Genomic DNA, 26,990 nt, shown 5'->3' with positions numbered 1-26,990 from the left:
CACGTGCACTCACTCTTCTTGAAATGGAGGCAGATATTAGGCCAAAATTAAAGGTTTCGCGGAGATTAACAGCGCGGATGATGAGATGCTCTTTTCATCCAGTTCCTTTATATGTCCGACATGGCTGCATGATGTGGAAGTGGTATAAAAAAATAGTACACAACCACAAAATAATACAGACATAATAATAATAATAATAATAATAACAAAAGTGCAGCTGATACGGATACATTTCCGGTAAAATTGAGAAAGCAAAAAAAGTGTTTTTTTCTGTGGGTACCTTTAAGCATTTATGCGGCCAATTACTGGCAGCGCTTTGATGCTGAACTTGTTCTTTTTTGTTTTTTTTTAATATCAGCTGCACCAACTACAGACATCATAGTGGAGTTGCTAAATTCATAGCATTCCATAGAATTTACTTAGCCACAAGCAAAGGGGAGAAAAAAAAAAGAAAAAAAAAAAGGAGGGTGCTTACAGTGCACTTCACAGTGCGCCTGGCTTAAATGGGACCCCTTGTGGCTGTGTCACAGCTCCCTTCGTTAGGGGCCTGACTGTAGCCTGTAGTCACCACAGGCATCATTAGCCCTCTGTGAAACCACAGACTGAGTCTCATTCTTCATCTGCCTGTCTGCTGCCTCAACATCTATACACGGCGATGGCGCTCCAATGGCAGAGTAAGTGAGTCCAGCAGCAGCAGCAGCAGCAGCAGCAGCGAAGACAGCCGACACGAAAGCTGATCGGATAAGAAATTCAAAAAAATGCAGCAAAAAAGTTCAAATGTATTCAGCGAGCGGGGCCACTTGAATTGGTTCTATAAAGGTTAGAGCCGAGGTTATTTTTGGAGGATGGATTATTAGGCTACCTGGGCTGAAGAGAGGAGGAATAACTATGGGCAACTAAGGGTCACTTTGCACTCGACAGTGAGGAGAATCACAAATTTAGAAGGCGGGTAAAAAAGGGCTTTAGTGTCAGCTTTACTCTAGATAATTGTGAGAAAATGAAGGTACAGGACATATTCAATTAAAGCCAGTGATTTTTTTTTTTGCTTCCTCTAAACACACGCCACCACGGAGTGACCTCTCCATATGCTCTGTTAGGGAATGAATAATTTATCCCCAAAGGGATTTAAAAAGGAGGTTGTAATGGAAAATAACGCAGCACAATAATAAACATTTAAGTTACAGATTTGTGCAAGTGCAGGATGGATTTTCAAGGTTGAAATGTTGATTTCTGTTTCCCGTTCTGTACTGCCCTCTAATGGAAAACACCACTCGGAAATAAAAGAGGGAGCAGTGACATGCAGAGCTGCAGCAGGGAGAGAGAGAGAGGGAGAGAGAGAAGACATACAGCATAATTAATTATGAGCGGAGCTGAGTGAACGCTACATGAAAAAACGTTTTTAAATTAAACACAATTATAATGATGAAAAGCCAATATTTGTCATTTTGAAATGTATTTATTTGCACACGTCAAACGCAACATAAGCGCGGTATATAATGCATAAGACGTCTGTTGTCTAGGTGGCTCGTAAGGCGAGGGGCGAACAATGAGAGATCTTAAATGAAGACAAAACAAATGCTTCACTACAAAAGCTTTGTAGCGGTGGAAAAATTCTGAGCCTTTATCACTGGATGTTGAACAAAGCATCCACTTGGCAGGAAATTAAAAAAAAAAAACAACGAGAGGTACAAAGACTAATTCTGCTTAGGAGAAACAAAAACAAACAACAACAATGCAAGAGACATATTTTTTAAGGGAATAATAATTCCTTAGAAAAACCATTCCAGCCCTATCTGGCAAATGGCAACGGAGACCCCACGGGAGCATATGTTTGTAATTCCTACTGTTCTCTGTTTAAGTTATTTTTGTACATTCTAATTCTGCAACAACTCTGTATCACATTAACAATGTAGCATCTCTATTCTTAGATTTATTTATTTTTTTCAAACAAAAAAAGAAAAAAAAAAAGGAGTGTAAAATGAATATTTACAAGTAGCTCCAGTTGTTCCATAGTGTGTGCCAAGCACGATCAACTTTATGGCCCTGCTTTGTGGTCGAAAAAAATAAAATAAAATCCTGGCCTTGCCCCCCGCCCCCTCCTCCCCTCGCGTACATATGTGTGTGTGTGTGTGTGTGCAGTAAATGAAGGACAGTTGGCCTCTGTCATGCTTTAGCCTTCCCCTCGCTGCCTCTCATGGGTGAGCAGCCATTGTTTGAGATGGTCGCCCTTGCCGCTCATGTACGGCCCACTCTGTCCACTGCTGGAAATGACTCTGTGGCAGGGAATGAGGAGCGGAACCTGACACACACACACACACAGACAGACAGAGACAGGAATTCAACTCTGAGGAAATAAACATGTGCGACTTTTTCCACACTTGTAAAAATGTCATTTGTAATTTTCCAGTAAATAACAATATACTCTCTTTCTCTTTTTAAAACACACACTTTAAACTAAGAAAAATAATGAACTGTCTTACCAAAAAAAACAAAAACACCTCAGTATAACAAGCAGAGCTCTGCAAATCACCTGCTTTCTTGTCACAGCAACACCTCTATGTATTCACGCCGCATAAACGTGTCACTTAAAAGTAACCAACATGTAGAAAATATGAATCTGCATTTTTTTTTTTCCCTTCCTGTTCATGTGCACTGCGTGAAAACAAAGTGCCACACTACAAGTGCCTGGTTTGATCCTGCACAAATCCACATTCAGGGTGAAGGCTCAGTCTTTGGGTATAAATGTTTTTTACTCTTTAATAGTGTAAAGCAAAGAAGCAATCAAAAATTAATGGGCAAAAACACCAGCAGGATGAATATTCAATCGAGAGGGTGTCAACATTAAGATCTGATAACCCTGTGATCATTAAAAAGAGGAAGTCGGTGGAGCGTTTACTCTTGTTGCAGACGAATGCCAGGGGGGTCCCGAGTTCTTTGTAAACTAAATGGCTGGAGAAAGATTAAACAAGCGAGCCTAAGACACTTCGATCATTGTGAATTCAGAACAAGGAGAGTGGCGACGGTTGGAGAGAATCACAGCAATTACTGCTTTTAGCATTTTCTTAATGGTGCCCTCATTGTGTTCTCCTTGCACTGTGACTATATTTCTCCAATTTAACCGAGTTATCCTGACTTGATGGCTGCACGTCCTGCCTTTTTTATATATATGTATGTATATATATATATATATATATATATATATATATATATATATATATATATATATATATATATATATATATATATATATATATATATATATATATATATATATATATATATATATATATATATATATATAGATAGATAAAAAAAAAAAAAAAAAGTTGGGCATGATGTGTGCTTCAGTTCAAATCCATCATTAAACCCGGTCCCACATCAACAGCAATAAAACTTTCCGAGCCCCGGATTAACCTTGCAGGCAGAGAAATACTGCTCCAGTATTCGGATCAATACCGTTTCCCCGGGTTTGGAGGGAAAGCTGGGTACCCTCAAGGCCTTCGGATCTGCCTCTTCACTTGGGGGGGAAAGAGCACTACACCAGGCTTATCAATACTCAAATCCTGGTGAAGAAGAAGTGCCACAGAGAGAGGGGAAGGATCGATTGAACACACTGAGCTTTTCACAGCTGAAGCCCGAGTGGAGCGGCGCTTTCTGACAAGTAATTGACACTGACAATCTGACTCTGGATCTGTATCAGGAGCTGAGGGCTCAGGCTCCCAGCCTCCCCGACGAAAGGAGAGAAACGTCTGTAAAACATGAGACTGAGAAGAATTCGACAGCCCATCCAGAAGCAATGCCATTGGCTCATGTATCACGTTAAGTGTACAGACTGTTAAAAAAAATAAAAAAAATTGTGGTTTGTCTGTATTATCAGACGTTTTAATTGGCTTTCCGTCAACACGAATTACCGCCCGTCTTTAGTCGCGAATGGCATCAGAAGGGAAAAGAGACGTCGTTTTGTACACAAGCAGATATTTCACAGCACACACTGTACGAACGAGGGATAACATCTCAGCGGCGGCTGCATTTCTGCACAAGGCGGTGTTCTCTGCCTCGCAGAGCACACCGGTGGTGCCCACAGCACTACATGGGCAGAGCTAAACGGGCTTTGATCAAAGGGTTTGATCAAAAGAAGACACACCACTTGCCCTCTAGCCCTCCATTTTGTACACACAGTGGATTCGTGGGCAAAATGATGCGGGGCCAGGTTTTTTTTTTTCTCCCCCGACAAGAATAAGAGATTTGCAGTGAGTGAACATCTTCAGCAAAGACTTGAGGGAAACGGGAACAAAAGGTTTGGGCTTAAAATCGCAGCTGTGGGTGGAGCTTGAGTTCTTCGCGGGGGGGCATTTATCTCGTCTTTCAAACACACGCTATGTGTTAACGACTCCTGTAAAGTTATTTTATTGGACAACTTCAGTCTTTTGTAGGTAATGCCTCTCTTCTATTACGGTATATCTTTGTTTTCCTGTTTATTTCCTTTATTCAGCTTTCTTCTTTGCTAAAACATCGACGTAGATCGATCCACGTGGTGGGTTCACACGGCCCAACTTAAATCCAAATCACAGGAACATACTGTATATACATACACATGTATGTATGTATATATATATAATTAGAGTCATACCGGGTGATTATTTTCATACTCAATTAACTGCAAAGTCCATAAACCATCAGAATATAGTTGGGAAATATTTTGCCAGGGCGACAATTTCCTTGTTTTTACGAGCGACAAATGGAACGTGGTAAGTTTACCTCGGCGGGCCAGGTTTCCTATAGGACTTTGGATATAATTGGTGAGTGTTCATTTCGAGCAAGTTTAATGTCAAACATGTGGGCATAAAAATGACGCTGTAGGTATAGTTTGACTTCTTCGGGGGTCGGGGGTCGGGGGGGAGGCTTTTATTTCGTCATCGCGAGCTTTTCAACCTACATCCTCGGCTTACACGACTCTGAAACAACTCCTGAAAAACCATTTCATGTGGAACATTTCAGTAATTTGTCGTGAGTCTTTTCCCAGAGACTTGAATGTCAGGACTTTTTGAATTATGTCTTTCACTTAAGAATTATTAAATAACGTGCTGTGATTAACGTATCAATGACTGTATTCACTGTAATGTAGTTGTAAAACAGTTAAAATAAACTATAATATGACAGTTTCTATTGTGAATTGGGTCACAAGTTGTATTTAGGGGGGGTCACTATAAATAGAAGGTTTGGGAAACACTGCTGTGTGGTATAGTACACGAAATACAGATTATTTTCCTACATGTTTATGATTTAATTTATCCTATAATTCATACTACTTAATATTTATCCTCCGTATGAGGGTCACGGAGAGCTGGAGCCCGTCCCAGCTGACGCGGGGCATAAGGTGGGGTCGACCCCGGACAGGTTGCCAGTCCATCGCAGGGTTAGGCCAACAAATACATAATTTTGTGGTGTTTTCACGTGCAAATAACAGGAATAATCACATGATTATTTTCCATGGTCAATTACACTGTGAAGTCAAATAAAACACCAGAAAATATTTTCCCGGCTAACAGTTTCCTTATTTTTATGACAAAAGAGACCAAAAAATACTGTGTTTACTTCAGATAAGACCAGAGAAAAAGCAGCAAATCCTCACATTATTTTCAGCCAATCAACAAACAACAGATCTGCATTTAATACTGTGAGGGAGTCAGATATGGCTTCTCCCTTGCTTCTTATTAAAATTGCTTATTTATTACCCCACATAAAAAATTTGCTAATTAACTTTTGCCTATAAGCAGCTCCACTTTTTTTTGTCTGCTTATCCACACACCACAGATAAAAAAGGTGTAGTCAACATAAAAAAAAAATAAAATAAAACTAACACACAATTACTTTTCCTGTCTGACAGAGAGAGAGAGAGAGAGAGAGAAGTCTGTCAATCAATGTCATGTACACTCACCGGGTTCCTCCTCATGGCTCCTCCCACCGCTCGCACCGCTCTGGGGTTTCCCGCCATCTCAGCGAGGCGTTTGTATGACACCGTCTCTCCGAACTTCACATCCTCCAGGAGAACGCGCAGCACACGGCAGGTGAACGCTTCTTTGCCACAAAGCAGAGGTACAGAGGGGGGGAGAGTGAGAGACGGAGGGGGGAGAGGACGGGAGAACGAGCGAGAGAGCCCCTGGTTTCATTTATCACACACGGAGACAGCTGACTGAGGAGTGTTTACAGTTCGCGATCATCCTCTGCTGAAAATAAAATGTTTTTTGACTTTAAAATCAAGAGATCACCACATTTTGATGCACTTAATTTTCCATTAGGGCCAAAATGGACCACGTGTCTGAGGTCTCCTGCAAACGTGTGCTCTACAATCCTCATTTAAAAACAGCCAAACATACTGACGTCCCTCCGTCTGACCTTAGAACTAGTATTAGCATGCTACAGAAGCTGTAGATGGGAGAAAATCATTTCCATAGCAGAAAAATCTAGGTTATGCTTTGCAAAGGTCAAAGCTAAAATTAAAAAAGTTCGCTGCTTCATTTAAAAGGATTAAGAGAGGCCAAAAAGACTGCAAATCTGCTCCAGATTTTTAATAATAATAATTTGAATGTTGCACATCATTCGTGGCAGTGGGATGACTTTGAGGTTAATCAGACCAATTTGTCCTTTTAATTGCTTTCTATTCAGAGTAGATTCATTATATCATCTTCACTTAAATGGCAGAATTCCTCAAATCATCCGCAGCTTAACCGACCACATTAACGGCTTTGATTCCATTAGCACTTTAGCAGTAGCATTATCTTTCCCCTTCTTTTTTTTCTTCTTCTTTTCTGGATTACCACGCAGTGACTGAGAGGCATGTTTGTCTACAGCTCCGACTGCCAGAGAATAAAAAGGGTTAAGTATTTGAAGCATCTCGGAAAAACCTTAAGACACGGAGGCGCACCGGGTTTGTGTAGTGAACAACATTCTTCTTTTGGATAGAGAGAGAGAGAAAGAAGATGAGGAACAATGGTCTCGTTATCAAGTGTGGGGGGGGTGAGGTTCCTCTAGTATGTACATGTACTCAGTCATGAAAATTCAATTAGTGATCTCCCATTCTCTCTCATTTATATGGTCTAAGAGAGCACATGACAACTGATCTATGAGAAATCCCTCTAAATTGGCATTGTGTGAAAACATGTCACACCCCTGTCTCTCTTCTACAGAGTGAACATCCTTTGCTCCCCAGGCTCCCTCGCTACCTTATAGTCACTCTCCGCTACACAAAGCCACGTGAACAAGGCAATTTGCCTAAACTGGGGGGAATAAGTGTAAAACCTAAAGGGGATACATTTGATTGATGCACACCCATGTGAGTTCTTTGTCTTGAACAAGGCCCGTAGGTACTGTTTAATAATTTTTCAGGTAATAATCACGCTGTCAACGAGATGACGGGCTCTTACGCAGACAGACTTAATGTTATGAGGAGATAAGATACACCCCTGGAATCTCTCTCTCTTCTTTTTTTTTTTTTTTTTTTTAGGCGTTTATTCTCGCTCATAAAGCCACGGATTTGGCCACAGGATGCGTGTGTGCGGCACATATTAATATCGCTTTGTCACGAGTGTGCCGATGACAACCTGCCCAGACAAATCCCTGTTGATGCAAACGTTATTGACAAACAAACCAAAGTCAGTGTCATGCCAGCAGATGAGCACTTTCTTTCCCAAACAACAAGCACAGTCAGTACTCAGGCTTTGAAGATATTCAGATATGACCCCCTCCTCCCACCCACCACCACCTGCAAACACAAACATATTACATTATCAATCATTACTCTGACTATTAACCACTATTAGTTTGATGTAGAACCCCCAAATACTTCCACACGGCTAATTTTGGGTGCTTTGGTGTCACCGTTTTGCTCATTTCACAACAAAACGTCACCGTGTTACTTTTTTCCATGGGCTGCTGCACACAGATTATTCTCTTTCCTCGCACAAGTTTGAACGGACATGACTTTCATGACATTACACGATGTTAAGACAAAAATCTAATTTAATCCGTCCAACTGAAAGTGGATTTTAACCTCTCAAAGTCTGTCTCATGCACCCAGATAATGTCCTAAACTGGACTAGGTGCTAGACACTCAACAGTTCCCTGCAGAAATAATAGAAGCAGCTAATGCACCAAAGTACACCACATGTATGCTCTGCCGAGTTTAAGAAATAAACATTTTGAAGCTTAATGGATGTCAGAAGGTCACAGAATGACACTGTGCAGTTGCAACTCGCCGCCAGTGAAAGTTGTTGTGGTCTGTGACATAATAAGCAAATCAGAAATCACCTAACGTGCAGCAGAGGCGGACGTTCAATAAATCAAAACCGCAAATACTTGTAAATAGAGACAAGGACATTAGACCAATTAAATGCCATAGTCAGCGCCGCGGCCGCACTCCATGCACAGTTAAGTCTGTGCATGGAAATGTACCGAGTGAGCAACAGACGCCCGGACTTGTTTACGCCGCTCTCAGACTCCCGGGCAGCTGTTTTTCTCCCGGACAGGTTTCACATCTCCAACAGTTCAAACGCAAGAGCAAGTCTGTGCTTTTATCTGCCGGCACAGAGGTTAAAAGAACTTTGCCCTCATCAGTGTTAGTGACAGAGACTTCATGTGGGTCATTCGAGGTGACCAGCAATGATTTGGAGAGCAGTCCCCGAGCCCCATACTTCATAAAGAACCTAATATGGTGTGTCTGGGGTCAGGACCCTCTTTAGATCCGGGGAGCAGCGATGTCAATTGTTTAAATAAAAGTTGAGAGGAACCACTTACATGTTTACGGACATCCCATAATTATGTCACAGATCATTACCTACTGTGAGGCCAGGTGATAGGGCCGCTGCCGAAGCAGAGACGGATTGACCCCGGGAAAAATCGAACGGTTCTGTTGATTATGAAAGTATTGACATCTGTGATGGATTCGCTCATAATTTTGTATACGAGAGCAATTTGAAAAGAAGGGAAAAAAAATGAATTCCATCAGCAGCTGCTAATGATAGATTTGGGGGTGGGAGACGACTTCCAGCTGACACTCACCTCATACATGGTTGTGAGAGTTAAGAAAAAAAAAAAAGACAATAGTGGAAATGCAGCGCCCTCATTATCCTTTGTGTCTAATGGGAGGGAAGACTTTGACTCCCAGTCAAAGTGTCTCTTGAGTCTTGAGGGATCTATACTTTTGAAGGCTGACGGGGTGCTGATGATTCTCTGATTATTCGATATTCTGAAAACGTTCATTTCCCTAATTCCTCTCCACATCACAGGGGCGAGTCCTGGTGAGTGTCTCATCTCGCCCTGTGCTGTGCACAGGGGGAGGTTCAAGCTCCTGCAGGAACACAGTCATTTGGGCTTTGAAGACCGCCCTCCCTCCCCCAGCCCCCCCCCCCACACACTTTTGCCCGGGCCCCCTCCCTGCACATTCCCCGTGCCGCTTACCGAGACTAAGATCCTCTCGTCTGTTACATATGGATGTATAATTAATGAGATAAGAATATGCATCGTTTTAAGAACTCACGATGGTGTCTGTGTTTTTCATGGAGGGGGGGGGCGCACACACACACGTTCACTTGAGCGTGACACTCGCCATTCCTCTACTGCTGTCGACCAAGCTCGCGTGTGATGTTTCCGTCGCGCGACAATCAGTCGAGACAGTATAGGAAACAGCAACCCCGCGTCGTAGCTTTTATGTCACCTCTGTTGCTCAGGTATGCCGTGACAGCTAATATGAAAAGTGGCTTGTTTTGTCAGAAATGTGTAAATAAACATGGCAACACTTCAAGTGAAGGTCACAACTCAATATAACATGACAGGTGCTTGCGAGAGCGCTGTCGCGTTCGGGTTCTCCCTCAAGATAACTGAGCAAACAAAAGTTGGTTGTCACAGATTGTAATGACCTGATTAAACTTGTGTTTTTTTTTTGTTTTGTTGTTTTTTCTTTTTTTCCCCCTTTCCCAGGCAGGCGGCAGAGGCATGACTAGACAGAGAAGGATTTTGTACAGGAATAAAAAAAACAAAACAAATCCTTGATATTTGTGAATCAACAAGCAAGAAAAAAGAAAAAAAAAAAAAAAAAAAAAGATAGAACGCCTCTATTTTCCTCTTCCTCAAAAGACAAATACACTTGATGCTCACGTTTAACATTTTTACACCGGCATGGCCTATGGTTCCGACTACTGAGAGCAATCCAAGCCTAAACCCTGTATTTACTGAGCCCCAAAACAACAGGCGAGGGAGAGAGGTGGAACACAGCACAATCACCTATTCAGATCAGGTACTAATGAAGAATTCCATCTATCCTGAAATTTAATTAAAACCCCAAAGACTTCAGATGAGATGCGATTTGAAAGAGCCTGGGGCTGGTACACAAGCACTTGGTGGCGAAGGGAATCACACTGAAAGTTGATATCGTAATTGGTCCTGATGTATTTCTGCATTGCCTTTTGCGGGAGCGTGGGACTCATAGCTGTATACAGGGTCTCGATGGAGTACCTGCTCATTGAAAATGCCATCACTCAAGCACTGCAGATCTGCATGAAATTAGAGAGCAACTGAGGCCTGATTGCAGGGGAAGAGAGGCACAATTGTTAAATGCATATATTAGAGTTATTTTTTTTATTTTTTTTTTTCTGCCTCCCTGTGTAGGTGTGCTTCTGACTCTAAATGAGCACTTCTGGAAAAGAGGAAAAAAAAAAATCTTTAAGTTAAAATGCAATCAATGTCTCAGTGTGACAAAGAAATGGCGAGTAATTGTTTTGAAAACAACTCAAGCATGCTAAGTTTATGATTTCAGGAAAAAAAAGGTAAAAAAAAAAAAAAAAAAAAAAGAGTTGCATGGATGCAACTAGAGCTGTTAACCAAAAATCATGATAAGAGTCTCTCAGTCAGTCAGTACAGATGATTCTCAACGATAAGTGTCCTGAGTAAGAGTTGAAAGCAAACTACATTGTTTCCCACATTACCATTTCAGATTAATCGATTATTAATCAATTCATAAATTAATTGTCAACTACTTTGATCTCATTTGATCGGTTTGAGTGTTTTTTTCCAGCTTCATAAATGTGAATATTTTCTGGTTTCTTTGCTCCAAATAACAAAGAAATCATTAAAACAGATTCATTTTAGTTTGTGGATAAAATTAAGAACATCATTTAAAGTGTACCCTAACCCTAACCCTACTTAAAAGTACTTGATTAAGAAAATAACCGACAGATTAGAATTAGTTGCAGCGTTACACCGTTATGTGCCGTGTTTTATTAGATTAATCAATCAACTATTTTGATCACTGATTAATCGGTTTGAGTGTTGTTGTTTTTCAAGAATTAAAACAAGCTTTCTGATTTTCCAGCTGATTTTTTGGTTTCTTTGCTTCACATGACAAAGAAATCAATAAAACTGAATCATTCGAGAACATCGTCTTTTCGGGGTTTGTCAACCACCAATCAACATTTTTCAAAATTTTACAGATCAATCAAGTACTCGATTAATTGTGTATATGATATATGATATATAATATGTCTGAAAGTGTGCACAGGGGAAAAACGTTAAATCGATACATTAAACCTTTGTTATATTGATATAGAAGAAAACTATGTTAGTGTATATGTTTAGTTTTTGAATGATAGTCCAGGCCTCGAGGCAAATCATTCATTCTTCCTTCACACCGCCGACTCTCACTCTGCCGTCCCAACTACCAGTTGAAAGGACACCAATTGTCCCTTTTTTCGGGGTGCTTTCATTTTTACTCGCCCTCGGTGACTGGTCAAGCCAACAATAAGCTCATTCAAACTTTAGCACCATTCACATGTTCTCATTAAAAAAAAAAGGCAAAAAAAATAAAGCTTCCTGTCTGAAAATGTCAAGAGTGGAATTCGATCAGTTTCAAAGAATGTGCCAAGAATCATGGAAAAGCTTGCCAAGACTAACACGCGTGGTAAGAGCTGCCACAGATTACTGAACCAAGTTACAGCTCTGTGTTCTGTTCTCTCTCCTTTGCTCACCCTCTCTCTCTCACTCACTCACTTTCCTCGACTCATTCACTCGCTCCCTCTCTCTCTCGCTCCCTCTCTCAGCCATAAAATACTTCATTATAACACAGTGAGCCAGTGAGTTTAAGTGATGTAACTGACAATTAAGAGTGAAAGCCTGATCCCAGTCATGGCTCTGCAAATATTTATCCATGACAGACCTCCTTGCAGGGCGGGGTGGTGAAAGGCAGGGAGCGGGAGACTCCCAGTGGTCTGTGGCTCACTGAAGTACGCCTGGAGCCATTCGACGCAGCGCCGCAACTCGGGGCTCGTTTCTGGCGGGCTATCGTTGACCACACAGCTCAGGGGGGCCGCGCTGCTCCTGCGAGGGATATAAGGCAAGATGGGGAGGTGAGGTTGGGGATCAGAGGAGCAATCATAATACCCAGTTCTTGGTTGAGCAGTGCTTAAAATGTGTCACCCGAGTGCAATAATGTGCCACGGGTGACACAGATGCACGATGACATAATTTGTCGAGTGAAACAAAAGTTGTTAATCGAGACGTGTTTAAAATCCAAAGTTACACAATCTGGCAGCGCCTCGTGTCGCTCGGCGGCGACGGATATCGCAGCGGCGGAAAATGGGAAGAAGTGGTATGAGGAGGGAATGATGAATTTAATGTAAAAAAAAATAAATAATAATAATAATCAGCATTAGAATTCAGATTCAAACAACTTCATTAGTCCCTGAGGGGCAATGTAAAGCACGAAGAGCAGTTGTTCACATGACGGTTTTTGAACTATTCAAGGACAATATGGAATTTCTTTTATTATAGATTCTTGGCTTTAGTATAATAGTGAGTAATAGATTCATAAGGTGATGGCATTAATATAAAATGTTAACTACATGTATGAATCACCTTTTTAATTTGCATAAAACTACCACAAATGGTTGCATCCTCCAAATTGTAGCCTTTGTGATTCGTTAATCGCACACTGTAGGTTTAAAATGATGATGTTGATTTAAAATCAATTGATTGATTTTCCCTAATCGGCATTGCTCGATTACTACACATATTTGTTCTCAGAAACTTAGAAAAGTCAGTTAAACTTTTTTTATCCAAAAATTCATTTGACAAATTTTGTTTTTTGATGATTTTCAAGTTTTGTTTTGTTTTTATAAGATACGACACAAAATGCAGATTGTAGAGTAGAGGAGTTAAAAAAATAATAATTTGGTCCAGAAAATGAGCATCATACATAGAAATACTAAAAATACCAGCATCGGCCATTGACAAAGCTCCATCAGTCGACCTCTGACCGCAACCGTGGAATGATACAGTAGATTTATTTATATGAAGTGCTATGTGATAGAATATGAAAGAGAACTTGGTTGGGTCATAGGGAACTAGACTTTATTTCAAGCGGAACCACTTTCAAAGGAAAAACTGAGAGAGTTTTGAAAAGTCTCGCAGTTGATATGGCGGAGGAAAAAAAAAAAGAGAGAGAAGGAAATAGCACAGCGCTAACAACAGTTTCAACTCTGCTTGGGTCTAGTTTATAGTTCATGACAAGAATAAATGGATTTTTTTTGGCCAGAGTGGTGCTGGCCAGCTAAGCGCCGCACTTGGACGTTCATCTTAGCATGAGTGGATGCTTGGAGGGATTTGCCGATGGTTGAGTTGGCATCACTTAACAGCTGCATTTCTCTCTCACTGCTGACCACCCCCCAGGTCAACACAAGCAGACTGACCCATATTTGACACTTAAAGACCCTACTGGGAAGGTCTTCTCTTAGCATGTGCATCACTGTAAAGTGGACTTCAAGCTGTGTTGTGGATCTAAAGCAGGCCCGCCAATTCCATTAACTGGTGTACAGAATTTATAAATAAATAATATCACCATTTAAGTGCCCCTTCTTTCAAAATTGGCTTATCCTGTACGGTATTAATAATAGACATTTGCTTTGTTAAACACACATACGCCGTCCCTCTCTCTCCCGCCCCGCCGCAACAACAAGGCCCCTCAAGTGTTTTAACACTTGCGCAGGTCACAGTTTGAACAATGCTTTATATTGAACACGTGAAGTTGAGGTTTACTGGAGTGTTATGACAGCGCAGGTCAGTCTGCGCGAGGAGCCGCTCGGCGCGCTCGTTTGTGGCCGTGCGACGGGAAAACCTCCCGGGTGCCGTTTAACCGTGGGTGTAAATATAGTAAAAGGTGTAAATACTCTCATTTCTAAATAAACCACACAGCAGTTTATAGTTGAGTGGTGAAAACTTGGGAACCCACTGGCGGGTCCTGTGCTGAGACCCGCTCAAACAATGGCCATGGCTCATGGCAATCTCTGTCGGCATGGGTGAGTGCCCAGCCAGCCCCTACTTGTCATTGTCTCTCCTTTCTCTCTCTGCCCTCCCCTTCTTCCCCCAGCTCTCTCTCCCTCCCTCCCTCATTTCCCCCCCTCTCTCCATTTCTCTATCCTCCCACTCCAGCTCTTCTGGCTCCCCACCACCTACACCCCAACACCATCCCCCCACCCTCTCTTTTCTCTCAGCAAGGATCTTCAGGCCACTGTTCCCTCTCTACCACTGCCCCCCCATCCCCTCCGCCCCAATGTGCCTCCTCCTCCTCCTCCGCCACCCCCTCGAACCGTCTCCCCCCCCATTCTCTCTGAGAGGATGTTCCAGCCACTGCACACTGACAGCTCGGGGATATTGTGTGTGGAAATGTTCCTGTTGGACCCGCAGGCCCTTACAATCTACCGGACAAAGGCTAGAGCACCTTTGCTTAAGGCTTGGCACCTTTGACCTCCAGCTCACACTTCAGACTTGTCACCATGGCTAATTTTTTTTCACCCCCTTCCTCCCCTCAGCCCTGCGATATGGATGCTCCTGTGCTTTAAAGGTGTTCTGAGTGATACAACATTGACAGCAGTAAAAGTTAATGCAATGCAGTACATGTTATGGCCAGTAAACAACACCCGAAATAAATAAATAAAACCGGAACAACATCAGTGGAGCTGAAGTCTGTCACCTCGCGGTGCGACGAGGGATTCGTTTTTAAAGAGCATTGCGAGCAGTGGAGATGTAGCTGCTGCACTGCCAACATTTCCACTCGCTTCAGGCTTCGGTGAATCACAAATCAAGCCGTGTCACGTGGTCTTTACAGAGTCCAGACTTATAGCACATTAGAAAACTGTGCCCTTCAAATGAGAGATTAGAGATGTGTAATAAATGTGGGGCTAATTACAAAGAAACTCTCCGAGGAGGAGCCATCGTTATATTGTCTTAAAGTAACTGCCATTCCCTGTATGAAAAACGGAGAATAATAATTAGCCGTGATTACAATGAAACAGTTTTTCAATAAATAAGTTTTACAAGAGAGTTTTAAAATGTATTTATTATTCTTAGGCTAGTTAAAGTCATATTTTATTCCATGTCCTTCAGACATTTATTACTTCATCACAAGTAAGGAAATAAGAAACTAATTCCAAAGTAGCCAGTACCTGCTGCACTAAAAAGAATATTTCCCTTGATAGAAGATTGTGATTTGAGAAAATTTCTAATATTGTGCTCCTGTCACAATCAATTTCCAATTACCATAAATCATTGCCGCGTAAAGTGGGAGTCATCTGGAGTGCTACTTATTTTCCAACTCTAATATACAGAATGAATTGAGCATTTATATAATGTTGGAGGTTATTTCATTCAACCTGGAAGAAACAATAAAAGGAGACAAAAGAGAGAAAAGCTGGCATTAAATTTGTCAATTTTCTTAGGCATATTCCTGTATCTCCAGCTGCACAAGACTTCAGTGAGACTTTTTCTATCAGCTGCAGACACAAGAATGAAACAGGTTAACCACAGGAACTAATTGAAAGGGATCTGGCGAAGGGTGTAATGGTATATTGCACAAAAAGGGGGAAAAACTCAGAACTCATGCCTCCATCCTGTGAAGCGTGATGGTGCTCATCCTGACTCGATCGGCTGTCACTTTTGACACAGCCTGCCAGAGTTCTCCTTCACCGATCATGGGTAACATGGCGGGTCAGAGGATGAAATAGAAAAGGCCAAGAGCAGTCCAATATTTTCCTCAGCTTTATAGCTCCAGATACTTAACTCACAGACGTCAAAGACTCAAGAGAGCATGAAAAAAGCCTAAAATGACTGTCTAAAAAGGGAAAAAAATACAGCATGTCTCTATGAATGTCAAGATCCTGATGGTCTCTGAGCCAAAGGCTGTGATACAATTGTAAGCCACTTGCTCAATGCGGCTTGTTCAACCGTTTGAAGATCATTCAGATGCCTATCTGGCGACTGCAGCACTAAAGTCGAGAGCTCTCCGAGTGGCATGAGCTGCAAGAAAGGGCTTCTTACTCGGGCACGTTTTGTGCTCCGCCGTTTCCAAATAAAAACAAATCGGGCCGGGTAAACTGCCCTCTTGATATCCCAACAACTCTTATTAGTGGATGTCCGCGAGAAAAGAGGCCGCAAACACTCGACTACAACACATAAAGGTGGTGGTAAAACGGTGCAGAGTAGGCAACAAAGCACACAACAATTAGGTGTTCTCCCAACTGGCGAGCCACAGGAGTCAGTGGAGGCATGTATTACCAGAGCCTTAACTCTTACTCCATTATGTAGTGTATCCACGCTCCGACACAGCAATGTTTATCTACAACAGACTACTGAGCAGTTTCAAATAGCGTTTTTAGCCTCTATTCTCAAGTGCCACAGTAAGAGATTCCAATTACCCGAATGGTAAGGAGCCAGTGAGGGAGGCATAAAGTACATTAGGGATCCGCTGTAACTGCAGGGACCTTTTAGAGCCTCAACTGAAGAGGGCCGAGAGACTGGAGGGACAGTGACCCTGCATGGATAGCCTCTGTCAAAATTTGACCACGTCAAGCACAAAGGCATTATGGGAATCCAGTGTCACCAAGTCCTAATTACTGTCTGTGTTCAGAGCAAATTACTGCCTTGTTCCTCTGATTAGCGAGGAGGCTAATCTTCACCTGTGTACGCCAGCACTGCTGAGGGCCCTTGAGTGTTAGCGCTTCGTCTTCTGTAATTTATTTTTAAATCAGTGCCCGCTCCCAGGAGTTTTGAGTGTTTTGTTGTGAACCGCTTACCATGATCCCCACCACCGCCCCCTCACCCCTAAATCCTTGACTAAATCCTTGTTTGGTGCCGCAGGAAGATAAGCAAGAACAACACTTGGGCATAATTGACTCGTACTCCCCTTCCAAGATGTCAGAGCGGAATCATCTCCCTGCATATTGCGTGAGCATGTCACACACTGTACGCTGCTGCGTGTTGCAGATATAGAATCCAATCAAGTTCCAAAACAAACTAGCACGAACCCTCGCGGTTGAAAAACTTCCTGGACGACAACAGGGAGAAAGAAAGGAAAAATAGCTGGAGCTGCTTTTGGCTTCGTGTCTAGAGCGAGAGGCAACTCTCACTCAGCTCCTGTCCCGACCCTGGAGGGTCCTTTTCACAAACCACAACATTTGCAGATTTTCATCTGAGTAAACGCCGCTGTCTCGTCTACATGGGCGGTTTACAGGTAGCGCGTTGCACAGGTGTTGGTTTACACAGGAAATGGCACATGCAGCCTGATTGGGCCAGTCCCGGGAGACGGACGCATAAACATAAAGCACAGATGGGTCCAAGGGCCAGTGGGAGCAGCACCTTAATGAATACGCAGCTGAGTACTACACTTCACAACATGCAAAACAATATTCTAAGGCCACAATAAAAAATAAAAAAATAGAACAAAAAAAAAATCATCTGAATATCATTACACAATGAATTATTCATACCACTTCTAAAGGGACTACGTCAAAATGTCTCCCCCCTGCTTTATTGATGATTTCATTCAATACCTCAGCGGATCACTGTTTGTATGACAAAGCATTTTAGTTACAAATGTAAGCAGTTTCTTTGGCACACAGTTGTGTCGACGTAGCCTAGAAAAATTGATTAAAATTATATGTGAGACTAAATATAACACACCCAAAGAGAGAAAGACAGAGAGGCAGCGAGGAAAAAGGAGAAATTATAGCGGCAGCGGGGGGGGGGGGGGGGGCGGGGAGAAAAAAAATATAATAAGTTGTTGCCACGTTTCCTGGTGTGTGAGCACATCATGTAAACAGGCCCCAAACAGGGAGCACATTTACCATACTGCTATTCAGTGTGAACCAGGACATTGATTCACAACACTGCACGAGTGTGAGAAAAACGATAAATGCATCGCCTCAGATATTTCACACCAGCACTGGTACTAGTGTGCAAAAAGCTGTTGTGACAGCTTGGGTATTAAGGGCTAGATATATGGAAAATGTCTGGCTGCTTATGAATGCCAGTGTGAGTGGGGGTGACAGGTTTGACACAAAAACACTCCACCTCAGGAACAATTAGGCTGTTCTCAGGCCCCATCCAGTGTTGTCGGTGATAATGGAAAGCTGTGAGGATAACTGGTGATAAATAGACTTTAACACCCTCCTCCTTAAGAGCAATACAGTCCTGCAGTCCTCTCATATGCTTAACTAATCATGACCATGGCCAGCAAATTCATACAAAAGACTAATTACTGTTGTACTTCACTTCAGTCTCAAAGGCCTCTTATATAAGGACTTGGGGGTTCTCTTGCCTCTTTTCTCCTCTTGATGGGTATTTTTTTTTTTTTTTACAAGTAGGCCTCATGCTAGACAAAAGCGTTTAAAAATTGGTGATTGCTTTCATCCGCTTTAATTACATTCAGAAATGGCATTTCTGCCACATAATACGCCCCTATTGTTTCAGAATTATCTGGCGCGAGGAGTCAAATCTACAATATTTGACGATGCTCCCGAGCTAAATCGGCCTCTTGGAATTGAAATATGCTGCTGTAATACAAAATAATAAAACAAAAAAGAGAAAAGAGAAAATCGCCTGCCTCTGCTGCTGATACACTGGAAGCTCCTTGGCTTTTTCTGCAGAATGCTATTATTATGCATATCCAGGTAGAAAGTTAATTAACCCAAAGCTTAAGCTAATTATGGTAGCAGAATGCTATCAACCAAACACTTTCAGTCAGACAGCTGTCCAGAATTTCATTTGCTAATCATTTGTCTTTTGCAGGAGCATATGGTACATTTCCCCGCTATCACAGCAACAACAAACAGATGAAAATCATTAACTAAAAACAATGTGCAATGTGGAAAAAATCAGACGCAGATTTATAAGGCTTTGTGTCAGAGAAAAAAAGGCGGATTTATGGGCCTGGGAAGTATAATGATAATTTTTTTTTTTTTTTGGTTTTAGCCACTTAGGATTTTAGGCAGCTCACGTGACTCAAGTGTGCTGGGAATTCAAACGCACAAATATATTGTTTATATTTATATGCAAATGAGACGGAATGTTTATCCATGTAAAATTAATTACAATTTTCTATAAGAGCATATGCAAAGAGTCTGTGCTAAACAATGTTTTAGCTTCTAGCACATTTTGTGCCTTTTGTGTGTGTGTGTTTCGACACAATATTTTCTTTAAAAAATATATATTTATGTTGTTAAAAGTAGAAATCCCTCAGCTCAGAATTAAATCAATTATTTTCCAAGAAATGCTTCATGCATTTTTTTTTTTGCTTTTCATAAAAACACATCACACTGTGCCGTTAAAGGGTGATTGATATCAGCATTGCCTCGCGACATTATCAAGCAATAAAGGCTACTCAGGTTCTAATGCAACATGTCATACACAGGCTCCTGTAGTACATTTCTATTGAGGACCTCACAAGCTAAATTGCTTTTTTCCTGCTCCCCCACATCTCAGCCAGCTTGACAGACAAATTGATCAAAGCATTGTAAAATAATATGCTCACAAAATGTCTTGGGGCAGGAGTCCAGCCCTTTTTTTTTTCATTTTTCACCCTAATAAAAAAAGTGCTCTACGATTTCCTCTGTATTATGTGTCTGTGCTCTGTATGAAAGAGGCACGAGGCGTCATATTTCAGATAATAGTAATCTCCTGTAAACAAAATGCGTATCATTTTTCCCCGCGAACGCCGAGGCCATGCTAAAAAACTAAAGAGAAGGGGAGAAGGCGGTTAACAGGGAGGCTGGTGCGTATAGGGCCCCAACAGGGGTTGTTGAGATGTAATGAATTTGTTCATCTGATGGTGCCTTCAGGGCTGTCGTTAGACTGGCAGAGGAGGTTGATTTCAGGAAATGTTCCTAAGATCAGTTAGGAAGCAAAAGGGGCTTGAGACGTTTCTATTAGAAAGAGCTGACGGTCATGGTGTGTAAGCAATACTTCAAGGGCATTTATGTAGCTATAATGGCATTTATCAATAACTATCTATCAATGCCACACATGCGTTTGTGCCTGCTTCGGCTGTCCGGCGCTGACCAACAGTGAGTTCTGGAAAACAAAACACAGCAGCAGCGGCGCTCGGAAATGCCAGTAAATCTTTTGACGGGGCTCACAGATATCTGCTGCAGGTCTGACTTGATGCTATGCATGGACCTTATCTACCTCCCTTATCCAAAAATATGCTCTTAGAGATCATTTATCACGCTGACTTCCTAAGCCTGTGTGCCACAACACATCCAAAGCTGGAAAGAGCCTTGTTTAGTATGTCATAAATAAATCAATGGAAATGGCTGATCTGAACTATTACTGCTACAGGCGGGCTTTTGTGAGATCTACATGTAAAGCCAGTTGCAAAGATAAGCCTATATTTTGTCACTTTATCTCGCCTCCCTTAATGCCTGTTTACATGGCGTTACTCCATATATCTGAGGCGGCTCCGCTCCCCCCGCCCGCCCGCCAGCCGCCCCCCCCCCCGTACACACCCCACGTCTTACGACAATGACATTTTATTCAACTGGTTGTGATAAAAATCTAAACATCTGCTATGGTCGTTCTCCTGCTCACACCTTTCGCGGCGATGTGATCGAAGCTTCGCTTATGACCGACATAGCAAATGATATTAAACTGAGAAATGATCTAGTGATGCGAATCATTAAATTCATTTGCATATTCCTACTGAACCTGAACACACAAATTAAACCCCGTTCACGAGGAGACGGAGAAAAGGTGCCTGTGCATGGTTACAGGACATCTTCCATAATCAAAATTCCATATTATTAATTTTCTCACTTCAACTCATTAACAACAAGTGGAATGCTTTTTTTTTTTTTTTTTTTTTTTTTACACTGCTTGATGAATTTTAGGAAATAGACAGTCGAGGAGGAAACACATGTTGAGGTATAATATACAAGGTCATTAATGGGTTTCCATAAATTAGAATTTGAACATACGTTCTGAAAAGGATAACTTCCTATCCGGGTGCTTTTGAAAATGGTTTAATTTCCCAAACCATTCGAGGTTATCAAATGCAAATCGGCAATACATGGATATTTAATTTCAATCAAATCAAAACTAATCCGAGATGTAGGATGTGGACCTGTAAAAATATGGAGTAAGTACTTATTAATGCTGGGTTTAATCAGTTTCAGTCGCTTCAGTAAGAATGTCAGCATTCTAACAATTTTGAGGGATGGGCAGGGAAGGAAATGCAATCACATATTACATTTCTGAGCGTCGGTTGACAGTCGGAACGACTGCATTCAACTTGGAGGAAACATAAATAAACAGGAAGGGAACAGTCCATGCTCCCCATGGCCTTTTGTGACCCTACAGACATCAGCTCTAATCAACTCCCTCGTGGGTAATAAACAAGTTATTTTTCTGAAATTTCAAATATACTGCGGGAAGAATCACAACCACATGCCATCAGAAATCTAATTTCCAGCCCAACTGTATTCTAGTGCCCCTCATATTTCTAGCGCCGGCTCATATTTGCCCAACTTTCTCCAGGATATTTCTTGTGGGATCTACAAAAATGCCCTGCTTCCAATGAGGAATGGTGGCACTCCATCACAGGAGTGGATTCTGTCTGCCTGTAAATTTCACACCTTTGTTTATCACGTCACCAGCCCGGCTGTTGTACAGTACCTTTCAGCAGGTGCGACATCCATTAGGATCCGGATGGTGTGCACACCATTCTCACATCCACTGACTTGGATCGTCCTCAGGGGGCTCAGCAATGAGATGGTCTTCTGAGTGCACTGGCTCTCCCTCTGCTTCTTCATCTCGCTGCCCTGCTAAGGAAGCACAAATTACACAGCGTTCATTGACATATTCATGCGGCAACTTTCACAATTTCCCACACATATTTGCATTGAGTGATCTATTGAAAACCTAGCGGCCCACCAACGGATGATGACTTACATATTTGAACACCTAGCCTCCAAACAATGTCATGATGTGACTTGATCCCTACATTACTATCCAATATTTCTTTTGTGCATGGGAAAGAATACGCCTATCTAACCAATAAATCGCCCATTTTTTCCCCTCTTTCTGTTCTATATATCACATAAATGAGAAAAACAATGCAGTCTGTTCCCTTGTCTGGTGGGGGATTCCCAAGATAGCTCGACATTATTTTCAATCCGTCATTTTTGGTTGATGGCCGGGATGTTTTTCTAGCATTAAATTTGTTCCTTAGGGTGCAACTCCGATGGGATTCTGGTTTCCAGCCCTTAACAACAGCAAAAACGTGCAGCTTTTCTGACGACTGAGATGGATACTGGCAATAACCAGACAGCAGCTCCTTTTTTATTTTTACTTTGAGGGAAGGAGAGATGATTGACTATGTTATATGTGAGTTTTTGAGAGATGGGGGTTATAATAAATAAAGGTCACATTGATTGCAAGAGTTTCAACCAAGGAAACCTTTCGTTCCTGGAACCTTGATCTGAAAAGTGTCTAAAGGCTACAAACACACAACATCTTTCTCCTTTGTTTTGGTTTTAATGGCGCTTGTAATCCACGGTCATGCATTTTTAACAAACATTTGTATATTAATTGAGATGTATGCAGCGCAACAACTAACCATTACTCTCATTAATCTGCATTATTTTCTCCATAAATTATTTTAACCCTTTACTAAGCCAATTAACAGAAAAATAGTGTGAAAAGCTCTGTCGTAGTTTCCAAGACCCCAAAAATAATCTTTTTAAATACATCATGTACAACCAGCATAACCTGCACAGCATATAATTATATAATTCAGACTAAAGTAGCTTAAATAAGACAAACATAATTAAGTTTTTCTCTCAAAAGTGACTCGCGTGTGTATTTGTGCTGTACATAAATAAATAGTACTAATATTCTGTCCACTAAACAAGTAATTGACTATATGTTGCAGCTATAGTATAATACGGTGGAGATTTTATTCTCTACTAATGACATTTTAATCTATGTTTTTTATCTGTAGGGCATATAAATAAACAACACTGAAAGTGACAACACATTTCAAACTTTAAACAGTCATTAAATTCAGTCCAGTAAATGGCTTATTACATGGAGAAACAAAAACAACCGGGCTTACAGATAATCAAGGATTCGCAGCCAAATCACCACTATTCTTATCATTAATTTAATAATTTTCTTCAATCTTCTTGCTCAAGAGCCACACAAGTGAGAGATACAGATATTTATGTTAGACTGAAAGACCAAAACAAATAGACGGATAAGTGAAATCTAAAAGTAATTATATGATGTCACGTTGTGTTTGGGGAAACTATACTGGCCACGAAATTAAAAACAAGTACCTGTTTATTGTTGTAGCTCTCTCTGTAGTTGGCTTAATGTGAATGAATGTGGTCCAATAGGTAAATGAATAGAGCTGCAACAACATTTTAAACCAGGTAGCTATTTTAATTTTGTGGCTGAACAGTGCATGTTTTTTCTCATTCGTGTGTCTATATGGTTTTAACTTAACATGGTCTGGACCTTTTTTTTTTTTTAAATGGACATTTTTGTTTGTACATGATGTTACACTTTAGCATTAAAATACATTTCTGAGTTAAAATAAAGAATGGACATGTGTAATTTTAGATTTAAAAGGAGGTAACAAAGGAAAGCCGTGCATTTACAGTATTTCCCTTTTAGTTGGTTTGAGTTACCCCTTCACCACACCTCTTCACACACACACACACACACACACACACATCTGTCATGGTGTGCGATCACAAATGCGTCTCCTTCAACTTTCTTGTTTCTAGTCTTGCTGCTCTCTCACTGTATTCATCAGGGGTTTGCCTGCACTGACAATAAAGGCGAGAAATTTCTGAGCCAAACAATGGTACAGTCAGTGCACTTTGGATAAGCGCTGAACACACTCACTGCCTACCATTTAGCAAGCTGGTAATAGACTCATAGATGGAATAATGGACTTTGGCAATAATGGCCCTGGTTAATAGTCTACACTGATTAAAAATAATGCTATCATGTTTGTTTTGCTGCCTTTTTCGGCGCAATGAGCTAGTCTAATAAGTGACTACTTTTGACTAGCTGAAGGTACAGCCAGCTCTTCACGGTAAGGAACAAACAAGCAATAAGCAGCTTGTGTTGTTTAAGAAAAAAACAACAACACACAAACACACACACACACACTGGCAGCTTCCTCGTGCTCGTCAATCATGTGACTCGTTTCTCATTAGACCAGTTCCTGGTCAAACCTGCGTGATTAATTGGGTAGAAAGAGCAGTGAGACCGCGCAGGTGTAAAAATGCAACATGTGTCCTCAGTGTGCGATTTAAGATGAAGGGAAATGTGAGCCGAAAGGCAGACAAACATCACCGGAATCCTTTAGGTGTACATGTGATACGGAAATACACACAGTTAAGATGAAAGGGATAGTGTAACATTTAAATTGTGTAAAAACTAAGCGGGGATTCGTTTCAGCAGGAGCAAATAACTTCCTTGAGGTAAAGCACTGGGTAGTTTGAGGTCATACAGATAGTTTATGAACAAAATACTATGACAAGCTCTGTTGCAGTAACTATAAATTAGCACTGTAGCTTACGTTGGAGACTCAAACATCCGTGTGCGGTGGCCGCGTTTCTTCTTTAGCCGAGCAAACGTGACAAGAACGTCTCTTCCTGTTTTCACGCGCCGCGTGGTCGTATCGGCCAATCACGAGAAGGGACAGTCCCGCTCCGCTTCCCTAATTGGTCAATATAAAGACCCCGCCCCTCCCTCCACCCCCTCTGCCTCCCGCCAGGGACAGACGCTGAAGGGCTCAAGTTGGGGATGTTGTTGGGGTCCTTCAGGAGATTTCCAGGACACCAAAGACTAATTTAGGTATTTGATAAATGTGATAGTTTTACAGCAAGAAAAAGGAAATATAGTAATGTGAATATAAATGAATAAATTCTGGCACATTGTGGACACTTTTACTGATAGGGACTGTTTGTATATGTTTGTTTTTGTCATCTTTGTTTGTAAACACCAGATTATATTATATTATATTATATTGTATTATAACATATTATATTATATTATATTATATCATAACATATGATATAATATTATATATAACTAATTGTATGTAACCTTTCTTTGTTTCTTTGGTGACTTTGACAACGGACAATGGGGACTTGGGATTTGACTTGGACTCGTCCACTGAGGACAGGCTGCTGAGACACTTATCCAGCTCTGTATCTCCAGTGTTAGATTATTACCGAGGCCTCAAGGATCCCAGGTATAATTTTTCCAGGGTAAAAAAAAAAAAAAGAAGCACCCATGACGACAGTGCCACTAATACAGTCAGCATGTTATTAGGAGCAGCAGCACATGAGTCAGTGCTCAGTCGTTTCATTTCATTAGAATTTCATGCAGTTTTGAAGGCAAGAGATTTGCCTGATGTTGCCTGGAGCTATCAGAGATTTAGTTGAAGCACATATTTCAAGTCACTATGACCGAGCGTGTGGCCTCATTTGTATTGTTTAAAAAAGTATCTGTAGCCTTTATTTTTATTTCTGTGCTGCTGCCTTCAGCTCTCTGCATGCCTCCGTTTGGAATGTGTAGGCCGGCCTGTGGCCCACACCCCATCTCAGCGGTGAGGGTGGGAGTGGGGGGAGGTTTGGGGGGGGGAGAAAACGCCACCCCTGCAGAGACCATTTTGAAATCTGTGAGGATTTCCGTGCCATCTGGACCCGCTGCCAGTCTGCCCCAGATAGTAAGGGTTGGCAACGGTACCCGACGGTGCAATATGGCTCTCTCTTTAATGAACTACTAACTGTCCCCCGTTTTAATTGATGTGACATTTGAGCCATTTATCTCTGACATTTCAATGAAGAATGATTCTCAGCCTTGCCATTTACTTTTTTTGTGCTATTTTCTAAGAGTCATTTGCATTTTTCTGCTCTAAACCTGCTTTTTGTCTCTCATTAGCTAATTAGAGAGCAACATGCACGATTAATAAAAATGAACATAACCTAGTTTGATAAAGGCTTGATGGGGATCATCAGAAAATCAATGTTTTCTTAATGTTCATCAGAAACGATATGAGGGGCTACCTGTGGTAAGAGGTGACTTCCATAAAGCCTTGTAACCTTTACCCACATACCAACATGTAGCCTACAGTGTGGGACAACTTATGTTCCCAGCATGGGGAGAATCAAGCTCAATTAATCAGCATATGATTGCAGTAAGCAGCCCCCTCTGCTGGATCTTCTGAGCCATACTGTTAGAATTCATTTTAATGCTCCTTTCAGTGTCCAGACAATTATCTTATGTGGCAGTCACACTGGATGTTTTTGTGTTTGCTTTATTACATTTCCAAAAAAAAAGAAAAAAAGAAAAAGATGTCCCAAATGTGCAATTTTAAATGTAGTTTAAAACAGCTTTTGTTCCCTTTTTTTTGGATACATTTTCTTTATTGAATATTAAAATTAATTAAAGCTGAAGGCTGTTTTGCACCATTTTGCATTTTTGTTGGTGCAGTCATATATATTTATTCTGACGAGTGCAAATAATTTACTATATATACATATATATATATATATATGTATAAAACAACAGGAAATACTTTCAAAATAAACAGCCATGAAGTGCGTGTGAATGACACAACAGCTTTGTGTACTAAAGGCTCCACACTCATTGTT

The 26,990-nt window shown here is 41.3% G+C and overlaps 1 protein-coding gene across 2 annotated transcripts; it reads right to left on the bottom strand.

Moving 5' to 3' along the window:
- Positions 1 to 1,436: 1,436 nt before the first annotated feature.
- Positions 1,437 to 25,015, bottom strand: mgmt (O-6-methylguanine-DNA methyltransferase). 2 transcript variants are annotated; one of them, XM_058650779.1, is made up of 5 exons: positions 24,908 to 25,015; positions 21,988 to 22,136; positions 12,206 to 12,366; positions 5,939 to 6,078; positions 1,437 to 2,299 (listed from the first exon to the last, which is right to left on the bottom strand). In XM_058650779.1, exons 2-5 carry the CDS (start codon positions 22,122 to 22,124, stop codon positions 2,171 to 2,173), a joined length of 567 nt encoding a protein of 188 aa, XP_058506762.1. In that variant the 5' UTR covers positions 22,125 to 22,136; positions 24,908 to 25,015; the 3' UTR covers positions 1,437 to 2,170. The 2 variants fall into 2 exon arrangements, with proteins under 2 accessions (XP_058506762.1, XP_058506763.1); XM_058650780.1 differs by having other exon boundaries at positions 21,988 to 22,133; positions 24,908 to 24,999.
- Between the last annotated feature and the right edge of the window lie 1,975 nt (positions 25,016 to 26,990).

The sequence above is a fragment of the Solea solea genome, chromosome 15 (assembly GCF_958295425.1).
Source record: "Solea solea chromosome 15, fSolSol10.1, whole genome shotgun sequence".
In the NCBI taxonomy this organism is placed as follows: Eukaryota; Metazoa; Chordata; class Actinopteri; order Pleuronectiformes; family Soleidae; genus Solea; species Solea solea.
This window is presented reverse-complemented; position numbering and strand designations above follow the sequence as displayed.

Coding starts and splice junctions, on each gene's coding strand:
- mgmt (XM_058650779.1), bottom strand. CDS start 22,124: ATGAAGAAGCAGAGGGAGAGCCAGTGCACTCAGAAGACCATCTCATTG. Junction 6,079..12,205: donor CCACCCCGCCCTGCAAGGAG/GTCTGTCATGGA, acceptor TTTGTGGCAAAG/AAGCGTTCACCTGCCGTGTG. Junction 2,300..5,938: donor GAGCCATGAGGAGGAACCCG/GTGAGTGTACAT, acceptor TGTGTGTGTCAG/GTTCCGCTCCTCATTCCCTG.